The sequence below is a fragment of the Notothenia rossii genome (assembly GCF_949606895.1).
Source record: "Notothenia rossii genome assembly, chromosome: 3".
NCBI classification, from domain to species: domain Eukaryota; kingdom Metazoa; phylum Chordata; class Actinopteri; order Perciformes; family Nototheniidae; genus Notothenia; species Notothenia rossii.
Genome location: NC_136901.1, coordinates 2,870,158 through 2,885,606, shown reverse-complemented (window position 1 = coordinate 2,885,606; position 15,449 = coordinate 2,870,158). Strand labels below are relative to the sequence as shown.

Genomic DNA, 15,449 nt, shown 5'->3' with positions numbered 1-15,449 from the left:
CCCAAACCAAGGACGCGGCCTTGGTGGAATTCCAAGTATGCTGGAGATTGGAACAGTCCTTCGGCGGCACTCGATGACGTAGCATCCTTGAAATATTGGCTTGGAAGCCATATAGCTTCAGTCAGAGGCAGTTTAGCATAGCTTAGCATAACGAGTGCAGGAAGAAGTCTCCTATTACCAAATTATTCGTCTTCATATGTGAGAAAAACATCATTTTAATGCAGGAAGTTATGGTTAGGGTTAGGGTACGTAGAAGTAGTCAGTAAATTGGCTTTTTTTGTAGCTGTTTTTTTAAGAGCTTCAGGTTAGCTCTTTTAATGATGTATGGTAACTCTGACTAACGAGCTAATGGCACCACCCACATAGATACCGTACGGATGTAAAAGTGCTATTGATCTTCTCATCAGACTCTCTGCAAGAAATCAAATAGGTATAAATCACTAAATGTCAAACTCCTGCTTTAATGCAATTCAATATGGATTGCTCGTCATTACACTATAGCCTGCATCTGAATGTTTCTCCCTTCAATAGAGCTTCATGTTTTCCTTAATCAATATCAAACATCTCTTTATATCTGATGGTGATGCAAAAGGCAGATCCTAATTTCCCAAGTATCCTTCCCAGAGACTTCATTTTGGATGAACTCACACATTAAGATCAACCACTTTATTTACCAATTATGAATCAGGGCTGGTTTCCTTCCAGTGTGTTCTGATCTAAAAACCACTAATAAGCACTCCAGTAAAGGTCTCAGAGCATGCTTGCTATCTAGTACACGGTTCTGATATTTACCGATTTTTAAACACGAGTGATGCTAAGTTCATTGAGGCCCATGGGCGCGTAACAGACCTCCAGCTCCTCAGCGATGCATTCAAATCAGTCTGAGCGAGTTGGAAATCTGGAAATATGTTTGCAGAGTATCGTCACGCTTGTGGGGTTGTCTGTAAAACCTCAGCAGCACCTCCAGCGAGCCTCTGAAGTTCCCGGGATATGACTAATACATGAAGAATTCATTAAGCTCGCCAGATTCTTTTTGGACGCCTTGTTTGCTGATTCGCTGTTTTGAAGTCTTTCTGCTTGGCACTGCGTCTCATTAACGGGCCGTTCCAACAGGCCTCAGTGCTGTGGGAGTGTGTTGCAGAGGGAGAGGGAGAAACACTGAAGAGAAAAGGAAATATATTGGTGTGGAAATCAATGGTTATCGTGTCAGGCAGATGCTTTCTCTGCGCGATCGCCGAGTCAGGGCTATTGGAAAGGCCTCATGGTGTTTGATTACATCCCGTTTATATCCCTGAAAGCTCTCCAGTCCTTCATGTTCCTCTGCATATATCCTCTCAATAAGCCAGGCATGCATTGTGTGTGGAATTCACTGATAATACAGGAAATATTCATCTCCTTTTTGCACCAGGCAATAAGTGAATGATAGATAGACACCAGGGGACGGCAGATGGATCAGATGCTGCGGAGCTGAGATGAAGAGTTTCTCACGATAACACGCTCTGGTGCTGTTAGTGTAATTGATCTTTTAAGAAAGGCTAGAGTACACCGCAGTGTTTGCTTCATTAGGTATCTGCGGTGATGCTGTGTTTTGATTAGAATTCCCTATTCATTATCGCAAGTATTTTTTGCAAACAACTTCACAACTGAGTCTCATCAAGAGCGCATTTTAATGAGACCATCTATAATATGTATTTGTTGTTGTTTTGGAAAAAACAAACTCACTTCATTAACCTTCAATCACTCCCACACTAAATTACAAATTCAGAGTAAAAAACACTTTGTTTTCCCACAAAAAGACACCTTTTGTTCTGATCAGAGTAAGACGAATGATGCTGGAATAATATGAATTTGCAGCAGCTGGCATTTATACATATTTAACACAAAGGCAAACATCTGTTATGTTTTAAAATGACAGCCTGCTTTACAGACACTCAAGTCGATTTGGAAGTCAACAGCTCTGCGTGGGTCGTGCTGATGTTCTGTTATTCGTAGATCGATATGCTGAACTGTAAATGAAAAGATACATGAACATGCAGTGTTGATTTTCGGCCTTTTTACAGCAAACACGCCAACAGGTCTGTAGTTACACACATAGTACTCAACACAAGTGAACCATAATGCTTTGCAACCTGTTGACGGTGGATAAGTGAAATATAATTACACTTTATATGAAGTTGAGTCCTCATTTACACTCCGGTGTTGGGAACGTATGTAGATAACTAGTCTGGATAATAACGTCTGATCACAGGCTTTGCTTTTACACCTGGCATTAATAATCATTCTCATTATCTCCAGCACTTCACAGAGTAATGGGGTCTCATTATGCCAATGCTCTCATGTGCCTTATTGGACCTTTGGAAAGAAGGGCTGTGTTTTAGCTTCTGGCAGAAATGGGAGTATTATTTATAAACAATAAGTTCAAACAGTACGGATTATATTTCCACCTGCTTGAGATCTTCAGACAGACGGACGGACGGAGTGTCGACATGTTTGCACGTCTTCAGAGTAAGATTGTTGCCTCGTTGCGAAGGAAGAAATTGAATTGAAAGGTATTTCCTCCTAGTCTGATATATGTATCGACTGACAATATCACTATTGAGTTTCCGTGCACAAGAGTAAGCAATAGAAAATGTCCTCACAATAAGGTAACATTATATACTGTATATATATAGCACATTTAAAATGCCATTTAAAAACAGACAACACTGATTTTAAAGTGAATTTTTTATGTGAACATTGTCGATTATTTGAGTATCATTGTCGCATCGTTGAAGGAAACTCCTAACAATATCACTATTGAGTTTTCGTGCAGATTTAATAAAAAATGAAGTGTTTTGAACAAGCATAAGGAATTGAAAATGTCCTCACAATAAGGCCATTTAAATACATTTAAAAACAGACAATATTGTGATTTTAAAGTCTACATTGTTCGAGGGTTTTCTCCACGTGAGCCTCGGACAAGAGTATTTGTTCTGCTGCTGCATGCTCACATGTCTGCAGCCAGGTGATGCACTTCCTGGAGTGTCATAGTTCTCCAATAAGCCGCTGCAAACATGCCTAACCCCGCCCCGAGACTGGTCTGAGATCAGTGTTAGTGGGACCGAGACGTCTGATTGACATGTTTGTGTCTATTGTAGAAATGTTTTTGAGTATGATTGTGGCATCGTTGCTAAGGAAGTTCTCCTAGTCTGATATATGTATCTACTAACAATATCACTTTTTAGTTTTCGTGCAGATTTAATCAAAAATGAGGTGTTTTGAACAAGATTATATAAATATAGCAGATTTAAAAACAGACATTGTTGTGACTTTATAGTCTACATTTTTAAAGGACTTTCTCCGTGTGAGCTTCATATGAGCATCGGAATAACGTGTATTTCCTGCTGCTGCACGCTCACATGTCTGCAGCCAGTTGATGCACTTCCTGGAGTGTCATTGTTCTCCAATAAGCCGCTGCAAACCTGCCTAACCCCGCCCTGAGACTGGTCTGAGATCAGTGTTAATGGGAGTATAGGTGCAGGAGGAGCTGGAGAAATGGACCGAGACGTCTGAAGAACATGTTTGTGCCGTAAAGCTGTCAGAGCGAAAGCGACCGGCTCTCCTTTTCCTGAATGACAGGATGACAGCTCTCATCTGATTGGACGACAGCGACAGCACTCAACAATACAGTCATCAATACTGCTGTTTGAAAGAGATTAAGGAGACATATTGGATTTGTTCGTACATTTTCTGCATGGCAAGAATAGAATTCATCATCATGGCTAAAAAATGTGTGAACAAATATTGGATTAGTGTCCTGGAACAAAGACAATCAGTTATCAAATGATTTGTAGTAATATGTTTCCCAGTCAGTGTACGCACGTCTTATAGACCCCTTTCCTTAAAATCACAGCGATTAAGCCTTTGTAATAACGACTCAGCAGAAATTAGTCTGACAAAACAAACAATGGCCGCAGCACTCAACAAGTCCTCTGTATACAGCCATCATCAATACCTCTGCTGTGTATCAGTACGGCTGTTTGTGAAAGATTAACAAGACATATCGGATTTATTCGTACATGTTCTGCATGACAATTATTTACTCTTCATAATGGCCCTAAAATGTGTGGATTTGTGTCCTGGCACACTTTTAAATCAGCTTTCTAATCAAGACAAGGTATGATAAGATAGGACTTTATTCATCCCGAAGGAAATAGTTGTGCCAGAGTTACGAAGACACACCAGGGCAGTAAAAAGAGAAATGAGGAAACACAGACGGTCACATCATTAATGTAAATATGAACAGTATTTAGTAGTTCAACAAAACGCACCAATTAGCCTGACACTAAAAACAACGTCCGTGCTTCGATCACTCGACAGATTGAATGCTTTACTCACCAAAGAAAGGTTTGTTGTTGTTGATGTTGTTGATGTCGACACACATTCTCTACGGATTGATCTGAGCGTTTCAGAATCAGACCATAGTATTATTCACATATCTGTGTTCAGATCCTTTGTGTTTTCTTACCAAAGCTCGGTCCAAATGTTACCTGAAATCCCCGAGGGATTACCGACAGAAAGGCATTTTCTGGGTGTTTACAGGACACGGCCACGCCCACGGCATCTTGCCTTTGATCTTTAATATTGTATAGATTTAGGTTTTAGAGATGTAATTAAGTGTCAGGGTCTAATGGCTTTAAAAACCCACCTCTTCGGATCTTCTCAACTACTTTCCATCACCTAGTCTCCATCTACATTAGCATCACTTCAGTCACATGCTTTTATCACATGGCAATACTTATGTATAATGTTTTTAGAATTGTTCTGCTCTGACGTTTGTATTTCGTTTTTCTGTCTTGCTTTTGTACAGCCCTTTGAGGCATTTATTGTGATCTATAATAAATGTTGATTTGATCGTGTTTTCTTTGTGTCTGCAGTCCCTCCGGTGCTCTCGGTGTTTCAGCCGGCCTTCAACGCCACCGCTGACTACCAGGAATCAGTGACCTTCACCTGCATGACCTCTGGATCACCTGACCCTCTGGTCACATGGCACAGGTACGTCCTACTTCCTTAAAACCCATCATTGGTCTCTGACGTACATATAGTGAAGTAACTTTTAAAATAAGAAATGAACATGCATACATTTAGGAGGTGAATAACCACTCAGTTAATGCTTACCTGAGCTATCTATTCATCTGTATTCATACCCATGCATGAGTTAATATACAGCCTTCACGTTAGATGTTCTGGTTGCAGTTGATCTGGATACTAACAGAGCAGTGTATAGTCCGCCCTCGCACATCGCCCTCAGCAACCACACAATAGTATCACATGCCGCACAGCACCAGTGTGAACGTTTGCACCTGAAGAGTATTTGACCCCCAGCTATCCACTCATTTCAGTAATTAGCTTGCACCCACTCAGCAGAAAGCTATGTGCACCTGAGCACCTATTGATAACTCTTTGGCATTGCAGCAGAGTTCATACTGTTTTTAATTATCCAAATCCACCAAAGCTTTGTTTCTGTGTGTGTTTGTCTGGTTTCCAAAGCGTAGTGAAGTGTTTTTTAATTACTCTAGGCACCTCTTGACTTCACTAAGGTGCAACTGTTGCATGATAACACAGAGAGTAACTTCCAGATCATTTTTGAAATGACAAGAGACAGAGTTGACGAGAGACAGCTGACATTATCTGTGACCCGCAGGCAGGTGTCAGTGCCTTGTTTTGAAATGAATAGAAATCAATGGCAGCCCTGAAGGAACTGTAGGAACACACACTCAAAATGTTGAAGAATAGTTGTAGGTAAGTTTGATATCCATGCCCATAAAATATCAATATTCTTCCTCTAAAAGTTCAGCTCCAAGGGGGGGAAACACTTAAATACATTTGGCTCTGATTGAAGATAATGACACACAGCAACCTCTAAGTGTTGAGACTTAAACACCCACACACTCTCACACACTCTCACACACTCTCACACACTCTCACACACTCTCACACACTCTCACACACACCCACACACTCTTAGCAATATCACGCTTTTCTTTTTCATTTTCATTTAATCGTTTATTTGAATCGCGACAGTGCACATTAATGAACATTTGAGACAAATGATGCTTCAAGTGTAAATATGCCGGATTTTAGCTTTGAGCTAATTTCCATCCGTAGTCCGTCACATACAACATATAAGAACATGACATTTGGAAACATAGTAAAAATAAATACATGATATGCAAAAGAGCAAGAGCAGCATACAAGCATTTACCACATGGCAGTACAATGTAGCAGCTACGACATGTAAAGTGCACGAGCAGTTACCCCTGTGTTAAAGGAGAGCAGATACCCCTGTGTTAAAGTGCATTTAGCAGTGATTACACGTCTGGTTGTTTCTCAAACATTCTTTGAGTTGACCTTTAAAGCTATTGAGTGGGACAATCTAACTCAGTTGGGGGGCTATTCCAGAATGAGCTGTCTTTGATGGAGAGGACATTTTATCCAAAAGTGGTCCGTCTACGATGGACTCCACAGTCTCCTCTGGTTTCTGACCTAGTGCAGCGTCCAGTGGATGAATTCCCCTAAGGGGGGGGGGCAGTCCATGTACACATTTATAAAAAAAACACATACTTTTAAAAGACTTCAAATGGTCAAAACTCAAGACATTGTGTTTTTCAAGGATGGTACAGTGGTGGTTCTGCCTTTAACCGTGTGTAGTCTTCACTGCAGAGGAGAAGGGTTTAATTGTGCTTTATGACGGCAGCTTTAAACCAGAAGACAGTTTCTTCATATTGGCTTTTTATTACAGATGTCTTTGACAAAAGCTATCGATGAAAAAACGTTATTAAATGTTGCATTAAAGCGTGTAAACATGGCCCTAAATACAGTTATGAATCCTTAAAATGAGCTTAATATGGCCCCTTACTAATTACTGTATATGTTGTCATTTCTACATCCAGTTTCACTCCATTATCCAAATCGCTGCTGCTCAATAATTCATTTTTCCATTGATATAACATCATGTTGTCAATCAGGGACGTGCACAGGTACGGGCTAATGTTGCCCGGGCAACGGCCCGTTTGGCCTTTTCGGCTGACCTGCCCCTCTGGAGAGAGCGAGAGTTTCTTTTTCTTTTTTCTGTTGAGGCCGAATCAACATGATGAGCCCACAATTAGTGTTGTAGCGTCTCGCTGCGGGAAACACACTTTCTCAGCGCTGTCATCTGCCGGTGCGTTAAGACCACCTCACTGTTTGATTTTGGAAACTTGATTTTGAGTTGTCTCATGGCAGTTAGGGTATAAGGGACAAACCAGGGGACTTTACTTCCTCTTGATACCGTCGGTTATTTACAAAAAAACACCTAAATATAGCCTACTTGTTGTTATTGTGCTTCTGTCTTTCTGTGTCTTTTCATCCGTAAACTCCCTCAACGGGGCCGCTCGCTCTCTTTTCTTGATCGCCCTCTCACGGGTGAACAGTTCAATGTCCCGCTTCATTGTAGGATTTCTGCCATGTCTCTACTTTAGTTTGACCATCTCTGTTACTAAGTTATGGAATACTAAATAAATAAGTAATTAGATACCTTACCGTTACTGCACTCGCAATGATAAGAATAAGAATAATGCGTATTGAACTGGTTTAATTAATTAGTGAGTTTATTTAAGGTAGTTAGTTAGAGGCCCTATTTTATCAGTATGTCTGGACTGCAGTTACAATGGTCTGGTCAAACTACATTACAACAGAATTATCCCCATTTTGTCTTTAATAGTTACTAACATTAGATATGTTAATGAGATATGGACCGCAAAACAAAAGATTTCCCTGGTTTTTACTTTTAAAATCAATTCACCCAATGCAAGTAGTCGCCTTAGCTTATTTTGTTATGAGATGTGAATTACTCTTCAATTTAGTTAATGTACTAATCATTTGGTTTATTTTACATTAAAAACAAGTTACAATTTTCAAAAGGTCTTGTGTTTTTTCCGGGGGGAGGCCCTTTTTCCAGTTTAGAGCAATAGCCCCTCCGAATGTCTGTGCACGTCCCTGTTGTCAATGCTACACATAAGTCAGGTTATCTTCAGCTCCCAAGAAGAAGAGCTGTCGGATGTGCATCGAAACACACAAGCAGATATTGAGATATAGAGGTCACATGATCCCACATTCAACGCGATGACAGGAGCTACCGTACGCTCTGAAACACATACAGTTAGGCCGGTAAATGCATCAGTCCTGCACGTAGCCTCCAAGAATGATACCGACCGTAATGAGAACTGAAGTCTCTCGTGTAGAAGGTTGAAAGAGAACTCGATCATAGCGGGGGAGAAGCAGGCACATGCATCACTTTGCGAAGTACAAACAACATTTGAAGACAGCTCACAGCTGGGAACGACCTCGACTCTGCGCGCCTCGTTCATCTTGCTCTCTGGTTTCTCGAGTCATGTTTACTCCTGGGTGTGTGCTACCTTGTCTTCACACACACAGCAAAGCGGGGAAATGTAATTTTAATGATTAAACAGCGTGAATAATATAAAGCGGCATATATCCCAGCGACGACGGGTGAGAGGTGACGTATTGATTAATTTGCTCCTCCGTAATTAGACTTTCCATGTGGCATTTCTACCCCGGGATAATCATTACACTTACAGCTGTTTTAGACATGTTGGTTGTGGGGATCAAATCTAATCAAGTTTTATTTATTAAGCACATTTAAAAACGATTTTTGGTCGAGCCAAAGTGCTGTACATGTAATAAAAGCACACTACAATAACATGAGAAAGAAAAGACAAGAATTGACAACAGAAATATAAAGTCAAAAAACACAGGGAAGTGTCAGGAGTCATGCTGTGACTAAAAGGCCAGAGAGAAGAAGTGTGTCTTCAGTGAACATGTGAAAAGCACGTTTGGTTTTATAACTTTTCTGCTTTTTGTTGTCTTGAGCAGCGGTGGGTCTCAAACTGTGGATTTTTTCGCGGACCGCCTCAAATGCAAACTGTACAAATATGTACATACATAAACGTAGTGTTAAAACGCAGATATTTGTTATTGTTAATTATGGACAACACTTAATTTCACCACTGGTTACCCATGGTTACGTGAGCGCGTGCAAAACCACAAACATGGATCGGTGGCTAGCATCAAGGAAAGAGGTTACCGTTAATGAAGATGACACAAGCCAGATTCCGCAGAAAGAAAGAAAGAAAGGGAAGATGAAGAGAAAGTACAATGGGAACTACTTGGAACTGGGATCTACCTACACGGCACTGAAGATGAGCCTTTGCCAGTCTGCGTTCTGTGCTACGAGACACCGGCTAACGAGACACCGGCTAACGAGACACTGGCTAACGAGACACCGGCTAACGAGACACCGGCTAACGAGACACTGGCTAACGACACACCGGCTAACGAAACACTGGCTAACGAAACACTGGCTAACGAGATTCTAAAACCAGATAATCTTCACCGTGAATCTTGGAATCTGGCACCACGTTTATATCTGTACTTATTTTTGCGGTTTGCATACGAGGTGGTCCGTGAAAATCCTTTTTTTTTTTTTATATATAAATACATTTGTATTTTTCAGTTGTAAAATAAACAGACATTGCTCCAGATAACAGAACAAACAACAAAACATGTAACAACAAACAACTAAACAAAACATAACGGGGGGGGGGGGGGGGGGGCTTCTTAGGCGGGGGACTTCCTCAGACAGCTGATTGTGACATACACAGGACATTACACAGGAGATGCCATATTGACAGGGTCAGATAGGAGAGCTGGTCCGCACAAACACAACGTTTGAGAACCCCTGGTCTAGAGTGTGTTATATGTTTTTTTTAATGCATGTCAATGGTCTGCAAACGCAACAATCCCACAGTCATGCAGCAGCTCAGGCAGTATGAGAAGAATAGAGACCTTTTTGAACGTGAAAGCATGGACACATGTCACAGTCGAGAGGTGTTAGCATGTTCTGCCCCCTGCACTTCACTCCTTAAGGCCTTAGTAGATACACAGACTCTGTCGAAGGCATCTCCTGCCTTTGACTGTAAGTCCTCCACCGCCTGTCAAACACCTCGTTGTGTTCCCCTTCATTTCCCAGGTCAGCGCGTCCCGCCACAGAACAGAATTAAAATGCTCACATCACAACAAAAGAATGGGCCTCGGTGTAAACAACAATCACAACCCAATTTACTTTTTCTTTTGATGTCACCCCCTCCCAGCGTCCCCCTGCATCTCCCAGTTGCATTTCCTGTCTCAGTGCATCGTGGGTAATGGACTACCTGTCAGCAGTCAGTCAGAATAATGACATTCAGTGCTGCAGTCCAGTCAGAAGATGAGGCTTCTCTTCATTTCCTCTTCGGCTCGCCAGCGTTATTATTACTTTGGTCTCGACTTCCAATCATCCTCCCTCTCTTTCTCCTTGAGTGCAGGAAGCTGCGGACAACTGGGTCTAGAAATCCCACAAATAATAATATTGTGTTTGTATTTTCCCCTCGCTCTGTAGACTGAGACCGTAAAGAGAATTTATTTAGAGCTATGCAGTATTCTGAGCTCGGTGCTTCCAAGCTTTTGAATTGGATTCACACAGAAGCTTATGAGGTTAAAAGCAGGGTGCCTCTTTCAGATCGAGGGCATTGTGATGCATTTTGAATAAACAGGTGAAAATAAGAAGGTTGTCACACCTCCATACTTCGAGGCATTGGATTTGGATTATATTAAAAAGCATCTGATTTCCTTGTAAGCTGAAAGCTGGTTTCTCTTTTATCCCGAGCCATGATGATTTATTTTTAAGTATCTTCCTAATGCACCCTCTCATGCAGCCAGGATCTCTTTTACACACACACACACACACACACACACACACACACACACACACACACACACACACACACACACACACACACACACACACACACACACACACACACACACACACACACACACACACTTGGGGGCAGGCCAGTACAAACACCACTGGCCATTGAAGCAGCTGGAGGTTAAGTGCCTTGCTCAAGGACGCACAGCTTGTCGATGTTAGAGGAAAGCATTCGTTTTTCCTGTGGAATAACTGACCTGCTGAATATCCACACGAAACTATTCTCTAAACTCTGCTTTTCTCTCTAAAGGACCATTTGTTCTGTTCTTTGTGCAGCATTAGCATCCTTGTTGACCTTTCTTTTGTCAATACAAATTAAAGATGTGTTCGTCTTTTGGCTCTTGTTGTGGCCAACTCATGAGGCAATGCTATTCACAGTACATTGGGTTTATTAAGAGAGGGAAGACTGAGCCAAAACAGTCCATCGGAGGCTTTTCATGCAGTGTGTGGTCGAGATTTGAGCCTCTGCAGACCATTGACATGCACACAAACCTATATAACACACTACAGGAAAGGGAACACCCTAAGAAGTCAAGTAGGGACTCTTTATGAGTTAATTGCTGTCCTACATGACTGTGGGTTCATGTAGATAACATGCATTCATGAAATTAGCAACTTTGTTTATTTATTTGGTAACCATTCATGCATCTCTTGAGAATTTAAAAAGGGTTTTCCGCTCTATGAGATGCTCAAAGCCCTGCTCAAAGCCCTACATCTGTAAGAGAGTGGGAAATAACTCAAATTCCCCCAAATGTGCCGTTCCCCTAACCTTAAAGATTACACGGCTGGTTAAGCTGTGAGTAAACAGCAGACCTTCAGAAGCTTAAATATAGACATGGCTCAATTTAGCTGTTTTTTCTCAGACTAATTTGCCAACAGAGTCCAATAGGAAAAAGACATTAAGTCAGCGCTGTGTTCCACCAAACACCGAGCCATTTAGCGAGCGCTGCATCCATAACACAATGTACACAACAACACAACAACACAACAACACAACCAAACACGCACTGGGAGAGGCACACAGGGTCTAAGAAGTGTGAGGAATACTGAGGACATGCTACAAATTATTCATTGAAGTATATTTATTTCAATTATGGTGCGATATGTCACTCCAAAAACAATTCTGTTGTCACACTTGAAAGGGTTTCTGTTGTGATGTTTGGAGCTATAGATAAAATAAGCTTCAGAGTCGAGCTGTCGAGCACTTAGCCTCTCTTTTATGGGATCAGTTGACACCCAAAGTGCTGAGATTATACATCTGTAGCGTCAAACAGTGTGTGCTACGAGCAGGTCACTGGCAGGTGTGAGCACACTTCTCCCCCGATGCTCACAAGTGTTTCACAAATCTTTCATTGCGTTTCGACAATGCATAAGTAATGTTTGGTGTCGTTTAGAAGTGGAAATCTAAATATATGCATACAAAGGAGACAATGGTCTGTACTGATTGTATGTACAAATAACACAAACAAACAATAACAACGACTAAACTAATCCCCTACATTATATATTTAACATAAAGTACACACATCCTTTCCTCAAGTAGAAGTACAGATACTCGTGTTTAAAAATACTGTGTGTGTGTGTGTGTGTGTGTGTGTGTGTGTGTGTGTGTGTGTGTGTGTGTGTGTGTGTGTGTGTGTGTGTGTGTGTGTGTGTGTGTGTGTGTGTGTGTGTGTGTGTGTGTGTGTGTGTGTGTGTGTGTGTGTGTGTGTGTGTGTGTGTGTGTGTGTGTGTGTGTGTGTGTGTGTGTGTGTGTGTGTGTGTGTGTGTGTGTGTGTGTGTGTGTGTGTGTGTGTAGGAAGGGGCAGCAGCTGGAGCCGTCGGAGCAGTATATTATCGCCCGTCTGGAGGGAGGACGGAGCATGTTGACGATCCGTAACATCCGCCAGGGGGACGGAGGAACCTACACCTGCAGAGCCACCAACAAGGCGGGGTCTCAGGAGAGGGAGATCTTCCTCAAAGTGTTCGGTAAGGGTCTAAACACACAATACGTCCCTTTGTAGAATCTGATATAATCATGTGTTTCAAGCCATACTAGTGGGTTACTCATTTAGTTTCCGAAAGGAGGCATACCTATAGCTGCGTTCTCACCGGAGTACTTTTCCCACAATAGTTAACCAGAACTACGATATATTTGCATTCACACCAAAAAGCCCCAGGAACTAAATGAGTTCTAGAGAACCTTTTTACTCCCTTTTCAGTCCCTGGCAGGTACTTTCGTGGGAGAAAAAGGTTCCTGTGTCTGATTGGCTGGGCGGAATGCAAACCACGCCCCGTCAAACTCCCAAAAACGTTTGTGAAGCCGCCATTTTATTATCCTAGCATTAGCATTATTAGCATTAGCATTATTAGCATTAGCATTATTAGCATTAGCATTATTAGCATTAGCCCAGCGAAGAAACGCAGAGAGACTAATTTATGGTAACGCAAAGGAAAACATGGGAGCGGTGGAGATGAGGAGGTGTCGGCGTTCTGGAGATTTACTCGGAAGGCTTCAGTAGAAGCTGCTGGGAGTCCCAGCAGCTTCTACTGAAGCCAGTCCCCAACTCCGGGGACTTCCGGCCGGGGACTTCGGGTGGCAGTATACGCCGTGAAGTTGTTCACGGCCTGCCAGTAAACCCAAAGCAGAAGAAGAAGAAGTGACGTCAGCGGCTTCATTTGCCTAATCCACCCCCAGGAACTTATTCCGGTGTGAACGCGATCTGTACTTAGTTCATGAGAACTAAAGAGTTCTCATGAACTAAGTGGGAAAAGTACTACGGTGTGAACGCGCCTTATGTCTGTGGCCAACAGTTATCTACATCTGCATTTAAGGTATCAGCAGAGAAAAGTGTCGTGGAACCTGGGATTATTTAAAGACCGAGGGGACAGCAAATGCAATACAATATTGTGTGAGGTCAGAGGTCAACTAAGAATGCACTTTGAGGTGCATATAAGCTCTGAGCTTCCTTAGACCCTAGGGACGCTATAGACTGCTTTGTTGCAAGGCAATCCGTCTCTTATGTTTTATTGATTCCTCTTTGTCTCATTCTTTAATGTTTTGAGTGTTGCATCGGATCCACGGCACCTTAAGTGAAATCCCGGGTCAATAGTAGGTTAGATATCTTACCACTGAATAGGTCCCTTCACTGGAGGAGAAAGCTGTGAGCAATGGGTGTGAATGGGCTTTAGTGGATGTGTCTCCTGCATGTTGTCTTCAGTTATGGTAGAGAAAAGGTACCGTAATTTCCGGACTATAAGGCGCACCTGAATATAAGCCGCAGCAGCTAAATTGAATGATGTGTTCATATAGAAGCCGCACTGGACTATAAGCCGCAGGTGTTTTAATGTTTCATTACCATATGTAAGGGTTCGTGCACAGAGGGGATTGTCGGGAAAGAGATGGCTGTTTGAGGAAGCTCTCATTTATTAACATTTCAACAAACAAGTTGCATATTTGCATAACGTATTCAAGTGTTAGCATTTAGTGCAATAGTAGCTACAGAACATGTGCTGTGTAAACTGTACTGTATCACATAGCGTTTCAGACACACACACTTTTCAACTTTCAAACTTAAACGGTGCGCTCCCAGCGCACGTACCGGCAGTGATCTACAGCAGTGGTTTTCAACCAGTGGTACGGGGACAAACTGTCTCGCTCTCGTAATGTCTGTCTGTCTTGCTCTCGTTCTGTCTCTCGTATCACTCTCGGTTCCACTTTTACTTTTGCGCGCTACCTGTCTCGCTCTTTTCCGGCCTCCAGCTTTTCCTGCTGGAGCCCGCCGCCTAAAGGTGGGGGGCGCGGAGCGGCCATAGAGCCCATAGAGTTAAAGGTGGTGGACTGTAACCTGTAAAATCCATAGATTTAGGAGGTCCCCTAGTGGCCGTTAGCTGTAACAATCCATAGATTAGCCGCACCCTTATATAAACCGCAGCGTCGAAAAATAGGAAAAAAGGCGCGGCTTATAGTCCGAAAATTACGGTACATGTCTGTTCCCAGTCTCTTGGTATTTGTCCTTGTTGATGTTGCAAGCAGAGCTGATGTGATGCATTACTTAGTATCTTATCGTATCATATCGTAAAAAAGGACAAATTACTGACAATTTGTTTAACTTGCAAATTCAAAATGTATGTTTCTCAGACAAACATTCAATTGTCGCCGCTCAAACAACAAATACACTCATTGTTGTTGCATCAGATACAGTTAATATAACAGTTAGTGCTCTGATGCCTGTCAGGGGGATGAAAGCTTTCAACATTCAAGTGCTGCTTCACTTACACTTGAGGGACTATTTCTTTTGTAAAGAAGTAGTTCCAAATTCCATTCACCTACGTACACTTCACTAGGATGCCAGCAAAAACAGAAACATATCTCAAAATGAACCAAATGCATGAATTAGTATCTTCAAAGATAAGTGATTTTCTATCTATTAATTTCTAATCTAATTTCCCCGAGTATGGAAGTCATTTTTTACGAGCTTCAGGCAGTAATATGGAAACAACACTGTGAAGAAGTGTAGTAATCAACACATTGATAGTTTGATCCTAGTTGTTCTTAAGAAATAACGCAGCGTTCACAAAACCTTTCCGAGTGGTGTGTTCGCCCTTTGGCCACGTTTAATAA

The 15,449-nt window shown here is 42.0% G+C and overlaps 1 protein-coding gene across 4 annotated transcripts in view; it reads left to right on the top strand.

Moving 5' to 3' along the window:
• Positions 1 to 15,449, top strand: part of ncam2 (neural cell adhesion molecule 2) — a 305,617-nt gene that overhangs the window by 216,573 nt on the left and 73,595 nt on the right. For all 4 annotated transcript variants that reach the window (XM_079669155.1, XM_079669154.1, XM_079669153.1 and 1 more), the window contains 2 exons: positions 4,917 to 5,034; positions 12,645 to 12,814. In XM_079669155.1, the coding sequence (XP_079525281.1) occupies positions 4,917 to 5,034; positions 12,645 to 12,814 (288 nt within the window). The remainder of the gene's footprint in view (positions 1 to 4,916; positions 5,035 to 12,644; positions 12,815 to 15,449) is intronic.